The sequence below is a fragment of the Notothenia coriiceps genome, unplaced genomic scaffold (assembly GCF_000735185.1).
Source record: "Notothenia coriiceps isolate Sejong01 unplaced genomic scaffold, NC01 NC01_scaffold00017984, whole genome shotgun sequence".
Lineage (NCBI taxonomy): Eukaryota > Metazoa > Chordata > Actinopteri > Perciformes > Nototheniidae > Notothenia > Notothenia coriiceps.
This window is the reverse complement of record NW_011350685.1, coordinates 1-9,667: the sequence shown is the minus strand read 5'-3', so window position 1 is coordinate 9,667 and position 9,667 is coordinate 1. Positions and strand designations below refer to the sequence as shown.

Genomic DNA, 9,667 nt, shown 5'->3' with positions numbered 1-9,667 from the left:
CAACCCTGTGCTGCTGCTGCTGCTGCTTCTCTCTGCCTCATCCTCTATTGCTGGAGGCAGCTCCACCTCATCTGATCTCTGATATGAAAGCAATCGTGTTATGATCATATTGAGCTAATTGGTTGTGAGTCTAACATTAAACAAGCAGTCTCCTTGTCATACATTGCTGACGATACATTTAATTTGGTTGAGTCACTGCCGCTAAATGCCGGTAGCATCAAGCTAGCAAATCCTGCATTAGCCTCACATCAACAGGTGTAGGACAGAACATCCAATTATCCTGAGCTAATTTACTGAATAAACCAACTCACATCTCCTGTCTTTTTTTTCACCCAACTCATTAGACTATTCTTCTGCTGGCGTTTCATTGTTGTTTTCTGTCAAATTCAATACTGTAGTTCAAAACCGCGGTACCTGCTCCACCATCTGTGAGCTATTTTTTAAGAATGCGCACGCTACGTTCGTTGTCGCGTTCGCGCACGGTCCACCTGGGCAGGTTGTGTTTGTCCTTCTCTCCCGTGACGATAACGGCTTGCGGTTAAAAAATAAATAATAAAACCGAAATTTGAAACTGGGGGGGCACAAAGCGGGCAGACAGCAGAGCTCGGGCCAATAAGAAGATTTGTTTGACTTTTTTTACACTTTGTTGTCTCCTCCTTTCCTCCGCTCTTGTCTCTGATTGTGAGTGTGTGCATTTTGTGTGTGTGTGGGGGGGGTGGGGGGGCGGATTGCACATTGGATAAATAACATGGCGTTTTAGTTGATTTAATAAAAGAGCACATATTCAAATGGAAAGTGACCGTAGATAGATTACTTCAGTTGCATTTGGTGCTATATATATTTAAAAAAAACAACACCTTGAATTTCAGACAGGGCCCGCCAAGACAATGGTAGGGGAAACACTGGACACTAAATCCGCATTTCCACTACAGGGTTTTACCGCGCCTAGGCTCGCTCTTTTCCTCTAAGGGTAGCACCGGCTATCTGAACTTTTTTAGAACCACCTCAATCGAGGTTCCAAGCAGGCTGAAAATATGCTTTAGCTAGTGACGTAAAACACTGGCGACCGCTGATTGGTGGGAGAGAATCGTCACAATTCTTGCGCGAGAAAGTCCTCAAGCGCCATTTTTAAAACAGACGAGCTACCGTCAGCAAGTGTTTCTAATTTCAACAAAGTATTTTTTATTTCAACAAGGTACGAGGTACAGATGTTCCTCCATCTCGTTAAAGATACAGCGGGAGCTCGACAGCACAACGCTAAAACTAGAAAGTGTACCAGGAGTTCTATTCACCGTTGGCCGCACACGGCTTCACGAGGACTTTCCAGCAGTTTGGAGAAAAACAAATAAAACTGAAGAGTGATTATGTATCCATCAAGGACCACAACGGCCGGAGTGGTTCCAGTAGGAAAACACGCCTACTAGGGCTGTCCCGAATACCATTTTTCGGGCTCCGGATATTCGGTAGTAATCGGCAGCGAATATTCGGCCCGCGCGGGGTAGTAATCAGCAGCGAACCGCTTCAACACGTGTATTTCGGTGTATTCACGGCATTCAATTTGTTATTCTACAGTATTGTTGTTTTAGAGTTATTTGTTAATTTAACCAAATTTGTGTTCTTTCTTTGAAATTGAAAAGGATATCACATTGTGTTTGTTACTTTCGTTGCAGTTGTACATGTCCTATTTATGGACATGCTTTTATTTTGAAGGAGAGGTAGCGCTGTTGACAGGAAGTTGTTGTTGCTATGGAAACAACGTGACGGAGATTAACGGAGAACAGTAATATCTACATATAAAGACGGAGAAAGTAAACGATAACGTTTATGGTTAAGTGTTAGCATCCCCCGAACAAGCTCTTACGTTGATATTGGAGGTTTCAATAAATTCAAAAAACGGGATTTAAAAAAAAAAAAAAAAATAAAAATATCCGAATAACCAAATTGAAACCCGAATAGTACTCCAACAAACGAATATTCGGGTACAGCCCTAACGCCTACACTGCGTGGTTACTGTTGGGGAATAATTTTCCCTGCATGTCCTCCTTCGCCCTCTGACGCAGCCGACCAGCCTTGAGCAGCCTCATCTCCCGTAAGGAGGGGCTGCCTTAGCATATTGTTGATGTTACCAGTTTGTGACCGCCGGGCAACTGTCGGTCAGAGATAGTTATTGTTGTGGGACACCTGGAACACATCCTTCTCGGGGTGTAGATGACCCCGGAGCCATAAGCGACAACAAATGTGATTCAGTGTCCTCGGCTGTTTAGTCTATCTATTGAAGACTGTTGATTATTACACTCTGAACTAGTTCAAATTACGATGGCCAGTCAGGCAAACATTACATGAAATCATTGGAAATTGAAGATCAGGCTCGATATATGGTTAAATTAAAATCAGTAGGCGAGGCTGTAATTTTACTCCGGCTGTTACTCTCATGAGCGAGGCGGAAAATAATGGTTTTATCATGCCAACAAGCTGCTGTGTCGTTTATTGCACCTCAAACATTAAAACAAATCCAGAGTTACGTGTTTCTGTACTTCCTCTAAGAACAAAGGACAGTAACAGAAGAGCTCTGTGGCTTCAGGCTCGATCGCCATTCAAATGACAGCGTTGGTTTCCCCCAAAAGTGGGCGGGGCCGTAAAGTCACATAGATGTTACTCTCATCTATGGACATCGATCGCCTACTGCTATATTTAACCATATATCGAGCCCGATCGTCGATTTCCAAAGGCTTAATGTAATTGTTTGCCTGTCTGGCCATCGTAATCGCGCTCTTTGAAGATCCAAAAATCCACCGTTTTCTTACATTTCTGATCGGATTGGCAAAAACTTCAGAATTTGTATTGACCGCTATTCAAATGACAGCTTTGTTTCCCCCCAAAAGTGGGCGGAGAAGTACTGTTTGCCCCGAAGTGACGCATGTGTTACTCTCATGTACTCTGTAAAGCACTTTGGAAAGTTGCTTTATAAATAACTTTCATTTATTATTTATTAATTTATTTATGAGTCATTTCCTGGAAAAGATAACTGTCAATACTAAGGTTTTGGAAATAAATCACTAATTCTGATTATTTTGACTGATATTGCAATAGTGATATGATTTGCTTTATTAGAGGGAATATCAATTTGTAAAATGTTATTCACACATTTGTTGAAAAATATAATAAAATATTGACCCAGGGGTAGACATTAAGGGTAAAATGCCACTGGCCCTCTGGGACGGTGGAATTGTATTATCACTGGCCCCACCATTGTAACCACTGGCCCGGAGCATTCATCCAAAAAAAAAAATCAACTAATAATGAAGAAAATTAACACATTTGTTGCTGCAATAGTAATTTATGCACTAACTACATTACTACTTGTACTACAACATTTGAATCATCAGTTCTTCCTCATTTTCCTCAATTGATCATATTTGGTTTATTAAAATAATTATAATTTGGTCATTTTTAAAACATTTCTGCTATTATTATGAGTATTATTATTTGTATAATGCGCTTTCTGCCTTCCTGTCATTAGGAGTTAGAAATGTAATGGCTATGTAATAGATTAGATTAGAACCTTCATTCTCCTAAACTGCTGGGACATTTCCCTAAAGCCAATACCTTTTATATTTTCTACTCTTCACTTACTTGTCAGCATAGGTCGGCATTGATGTACAGAGCCGACAGAAGACCTTGTTTATATTGGCATCATATTGAGAGGTGCAGTGACGAGTCCTAAAACCAGGAAGTAAGCTGCTGGTTCCCTCGACAAAAAGCAATGGGATTTCTCCATAGGGTTTTGGAAAATAGCTGGAAATAAGGTCTGTGGAAAACAAACCTGTTTGATTAATGCACGTTTTGTTCAGCCGGATAATCTCCACATGTCTCCACATGTCTACCCTACTTTTATAATTTTCGAATCATAAATCTAATCGATAGATTATAAAAGGGTTTTAGGATGCGTCACTGCACTAGAAGCCAACTCCATCGATCAAGCTGGCTGAAACGTTCTCTCCCTCTTCTTCTCATACTCCCTGTCACTCTCCTTTAACTCCTCCGGTGACTTTCTTTTATTTGAAGATTGTTTTTTGCCCGGCGCTTGGCCGGTTAGCGCTGGTATTAAAAACATTAATGGCGAATGGTTAGGTGGCGCGATAGTCTGTAGTGAAGGAGCGCGCTCCCGCTCACGGGAGCCTGCTCGCGCTCCGCAGCAAACAGCTGTTTGCTTTTCACCCTACAACGACAACCGACTCACAAAACGCTATGTTGTAGCGTTAATAAACGAAACAATTTAACTAAATTGCAAGTCAAAATACCAATACCACAGGAAACATTTTTTTTTAAACAATATTTTTAGTGGCCCGAGCGGGCAAGTGGAAAGTACGTTATGCTGGCCCGGGGTGTCTAAATAGTGCTTCCGGGCCAACGGGCCAATTATAATGTCGAGCCCTGTGACCTGTACCAAACAACTATTTTTAGTCTGTAGAATACCGCTTGTAGGTCAGGACTTAATAATATTTGATGCAGAGTGGTATTTTTATATTGTGCTTCCTGCAATTTGGATAATTCACTAGTCCATATTGCGATTTTGATAACATGTGGATTAATTGTGCAGCTCTTAATGATACCTTTGATGGTGAGGTTGAAGCAGCCCAGTCTGTCTCCAGAGAGAGAGTCCGCTCCACACTGCAGAACAACAGCACTCGGCTGGTACATCTCCATCACTTTAGCCATGATCTAACACACACACACACACACACACACATGTTAACACACACGCTCAGAGAAGGAGTGATTGATAATGTAGCATCTGAATAAAACCACTTACAGGTCTGAAGATGGCTTCATACGACTCGTCGTCAATACCGTCTCTGAGCGGGTAGTTTACTGCGTAATACTTTCCCTTTCCAGCTCCGATGTCCTGCACACAGAGGAGATATCATTTAATTACTTTGAGAAAAGATCCACGACTTCAATTCCAGGCTTTTATTGTCCTTTGTGCATAGCTACAGTGTAGTTATGACAATGAAAATATGAGTTCACAGGCTCCACAATAAAACAGTGATCTTAAAAGTATGACTATCGAAGTATGACTAGAACAAGTGAACTCACCCTCAGGTCTCCAGTGCCGGGGAAGTACTCTCCATACTTGTGGAAAGAGACAGTCATGACCCTGTCAGTGGTGTAGAAGGCCTCCTCCACCCCATCGCCGTGGTGGATGTCGATGTCTATATACAACACCCTCTGGTGGTACCTGGGGAAGAAGACCATTGAGTTAAATATATCCTTAGAGGCATTCAAATCCAATATATACCAGGGTAGAGAACAGGCAGCTGGTTCAAGAGGATGTTGCCTTAAGGTTCATTTTGTCTAGAAAGTTATTCCACAAACGATGAGTCGGCTTATTTTTTTTGAAACCATGCATGACTATGGATGTCTTAGTTTTCCTGATTTTAACATCCACTCTTCCAAACAACCTTTGAAAGTGGTCTAAAAAACTTAATTTGGCAATGTCAGCAGCACACTTTTTGAAAGCCAAAAATGCCAATGCAATCAAACAGCCCAAAAGCTCAGATAACAACGTGACCAAATACAGTTGTAAAGATATTGATTAATCAGGAGTAAGCCTTAAAAAGTCACGTATTGTCATATCAGATGTGAAGAAAGCCAGGATATGTGGATTAAAGTCTAATTAAAGTAACATCTTACTTGAGCAGCTCGAGGATGGCCAGCACGATGTCGTTGACGTAGCAGAAACCAGACGCCTCAGACTTCTTGGCGTGATGGAGGCCTCCCGCCCAGTTGATGGCGATGTCTGTCTGCTGCTTGTTCAGCTTCAACGCCCCAGCTAGAGAACAGAATGATACACACACTTTGTTCATATAGCACTAATCTTAACAAAGTGCAAACAACAAATCTTAACAAAAACATAAATACACCAGAGGATAATGTCATGTTAAAGTATATAAAGTGGCCTGAGTGGGTTAATAAAACCCAGCATAATCTTACAGAAAGATATTAACAGTTTAAATAATTGTAGACAGGGCTATACCCCCAGTGACGACTAACACAGGTAGTTATAATATACCTGTAACCTCAGTCCAAGAAATTATAGTCAATAAATGAATAATCCTAATTTAAGAGGACTTTCAAAAACCACGTTTAAGGGCAGGATTAACAAAACTTGATTAACGTCAGGTTTACTCCTTGCAGAGTCATTAATTTGCTTCCTGTGTGAGGCTGGTGCTCCAGGGGGATTGTGGGAGATATGGTTGGAAAACGTACCGACAGATCCACCCGTCGAGAGCTGGCAGAACTCAAACAGGCCATCGAACACCGGACAGTCCTCTCCGACATTGACTGCGAGAAAAAAAGGGACCAATAGATTATCACATGTGGACAGAAGGAGTGCTTCAGTCTCCAATGGATGAAATAACAAACTCTCACATCTCTGCATCTGCTTGCTGTACTCAGACATGTTGTCTGGCCGGATGGACCGCAGGAACTTAATGTAGTCGTCACTGTGGTATTTGGTCATCTCCTCGCCACTGGCTTTGTGTGGTCTCTGGAAACACACAGGAACATGATCAGAAAGAAAGTGACAGCTTTAACATCGACCACTTGTCAGTAGTCATTGTGTTTGTCTGATTGTTAAGTGTAACGTTTTTAATTAGCAAGTGTCTATGTAAAAAAACTAATTCCCAAATTGGGATTAATAATTTATATGATCTAATCCGATCTAGTTCCATATGTTTTGTAGCTTTGATATGTATATATTACTGTGTCTTTTTTAATGCCTGATAACCTGCTGATGCTGTTATAAGAAATGACATCAATCTATCTATCAATATTTAATATTTAAATGCCAACAAGGTATTAAAAATAGCCACTTCAGAGCCAGAAGCCGTCAATAATTAATACACATTTGTGTACAGTCAGCAACCAAGAAACTACCAATGTATTCTTAGTGGAAGATTCAACCCTAGTACAACTCTGACTAAACATCAAACTAAACTGCATTCAACAACCGAAAATAATCTGTTTGTCTCTGCGAATGGATCACTCCAAACCTCACCTGTTTATTAATGGCTACCGGAATATGGGAACACAGGAACACATAAATTGCCATTACATGTATTATTACACCCCTCATAGTAATTAAACAAATTCTACCAAATTCCCCTACACCATTGTATCCACACAACTTAAAACATGATGGTTTAATATTCTCTGAACGAAAGATAAAATGTATGGTTGTAAGTTTGGTGGATTTGTGTGGAGTGATATAACTCACATAGATCTCCATCTTCCTGTACAGTCCATAGTTGAGCAGCAGGTTGTGTGTCATGCGGATCCTGTGGGGTTTCATGGGATGGCCCTGCCCGTAGTAGTAGTTCCCCACATCCCCTTGGAAAGAAGAACACATACAGAAACTATTATCTTCATGACAAACTACATTCAAAAACGTGCCCTTTTATCTGCAATCGTACATACTTAATTTTTCAAAATTGTATAAAACAGGATGAACCAGCCCTTTATTGAATCCACCACTCAAATAAAATCTAGTTTAATTGATCAATTTGCTGAACTGTGACTATGTGCTACTTAAAATATAGGTTTCTCAGCATGTGAGATCGTATTCAAGGACCAGATGGTCAGCATGAATTCTTCTTTAATTTGTATTTATCTTTAGACACAAAGACACAAGTACAAATGTAACCAACATTAATACAAACGATTAAGTGAACACAAAGCACCACACTTCTACTTTCCAAACATACAGTGTGCAGACTTGCACGTTGTTACAAGGGCTAATGCATAACAAAATAGTGAAATGCAATTCAACATAATAGCCCTTATTTACTAGAACAACGATCGCTAAATAACCAAACTGAACACCGGTGCATCGGTCCTCACTTCTCGGAAGTTGGTAGCAATTTGGGGAAACATTTGTGTCATAAGCACCGGGTAAATTAACGACTTTTCTCGTCCCAGTATGACCAAGTTTTCTCACATTCAGATGTCAGACTCCAATTCAAGTTTTGAATTAAGTAAGGAAATTGTTGTGGGTATTAGAGAATTCGTAATAGAGATAAACACCGGGTCATTTTGAAGCTAGCATAGCCTAGCAAGTAGCTAAATCAGGCTGTTTAATCAAAGCTAATGATAGCCTGAAGCTAACGATTGCCTGCTAGCACCAGCTAGTTAGCATTGTCGTGCCGCACATCTTTTTAAACCATGCGTTCAAATATGTTTTACGCACTTTAACGGAAACTTCAATAATACAACAAAACTGATGTTTAAATAGATATATTTACCGTCATAGTAATAGCAAACTTTTTTCTTTGTTCCTTGAGACAGCGCCATTTTACACCAATTAGCACACACTCCTGCCGGTTCCTCTCTCTCTCTCCTCACCAGGCAAGGCAACTAGCGCCGAGCTCCGTCCACCAATCAGAGGCGAGCACCCGGCCGGGTGGGAGGCGCCGGTGTTACAAACAAGCACCCCCGAGGTTGCAGCTACAACTAGACGTCTAGACTGGGGCAGAAATGCAGGTATTTTGTCTTTAATTCAATGACGCAGAGATAGTATTGTAATTTGAAGTCCCCAGCCATTCATAATCATTTTTTTCAAGGTTCAAGGCTTTTATTGCCATTTGTACATAACTACAGTGTAGTTATAGCAATTAAATTCTTAGGTCACTGACTCCTCCAACAGTGCAACACCCAGAGAACCGCAGTGACGCGTCGTAAAACCCGGAAGTAAGTTAGCATTTTTAGCACTTCCGGTTCCTTCCTCAAAAAGCAATGCATTTTTTCCATGGGTTTTGGAAAATAGCTCGAAATAAGGTCTGTGGTTGACATAAATTTAAGAGGTAATTGACGTTTTGTTCTACGACATTAAATACATCAGCAGTGACCCCACTGGGGATTTTTGAAGAGTTTACGTGTCTGAAAAACGATGGTTGTTACCGAATGGCTGAATAGGACTACAGAAATGGTCGAGGCCGTTGTACGTCATTACGCCGAACACGTAAACACTCCCGCTAAGTTTGTTTTCCCCTGTTTTCTGCTTGAAAGCAAGTACCTGCCTATCTTTAGTATCTGTATATCTATATCTGACCATTATAATCTGTATTTTTGAAATTGTCGTTTTTAACACCGTAGTTTTACAAATTATAGAATAATTAATTACCAGTGTTTTCCAATTTTACTTGGCAGTTCGTTTCGTTGGCTAACGTTAGCTAAAGCTAGCGCTACTAGTTAGCTACGCAATGGTTTGTTGCTTTGCTCCGGGTTGCAGCCACAGGTCTTCGCATGAAACGTGCTTGTTCTATCGTTTCCCGGCCAATGTTTTCCAAAGGAGAGTCTGGATTCGTGCCATGAGGTAAGCTGACGTTACATTTTTGTCCATGTCACGGTGAAATGTAAATAATGGGTAGTGACTGTATCGCCGTTTAGAGATGGCGCTGCTGAAAAGACCGCAACATAAGTAAAGATAATGAATACATCCTATTAAAACCTGTGTGGCTTATATGATAAGTCTAATTAGTACAAGCAGCATAACGTTTCACCATTTAACTAAAGATTGTAGTCAGGGAAATCAGTTTGACATTTTGAACTAATAACAAATCACCTCTGGCTGGCAGAGAACTCTCTGCTCCATAGCTTCTCTTGGACG

General features: G+C 40.8%; 1 protein-coding gene across 1 annotated transcript in view; it reads right to left on the bottom strand.

The window, feature by feature from the left end:
* The window catches only part of LOC104950753 (probable histone deacetylase 1-B), a 14,054-nt gene extending 5,605 nt beyond the window's left edge, over nucleotides 1–8,449 (bottom strand). The window contains exons 1-9 of the mRNA XM_010777312.1: nucleotides 8,304–8,449; nucleotides 7,280–7,392; nucleotides 6,433–6,550; nucleotides 6,271–6,345; nucleotides 5,695–5,833; nucleotides 5,098–5,239; nucleotides 4,814–4,906; nucleotides 4,614–4,722; nucleotides 2,057–2,147 (exon numbers count right to left, since the gene is read on the bottom strand). Coding sequence (XP_010775614.1) covers nucleotides 2,057–2,147; nucleotides 4,614–4,722; nucleotides 4,814–4,906; nucleotides 5,098–5,239; nucleotides 5,695–5,833; nucleotides 6,271–6,345; nucleotides 6,433–6,550; nucleotides 7,280–7,392; nucleotides 8,304–8,352 — 929 coding nt within the window. The 5' untranslated portion in view covers nucleotides 8,353–8,449. The remainder of the gene's footprint in view (nucleotides 1–2,056; nucleotides 2,148–4,613; nucleotides 4,723–4,813; nucleotides 4,907–5,097; nucleotides 5,240–5,694; nucleotides 5,834–6,270; nucleotides 6,346–6,432; nucleotides 6,551–7,279; nucleotides 7,393–8,303) is intronic.
* Between the last annotated feature and the right edge of the window lie 1,218 nt (nucleotides 8,450–9,667).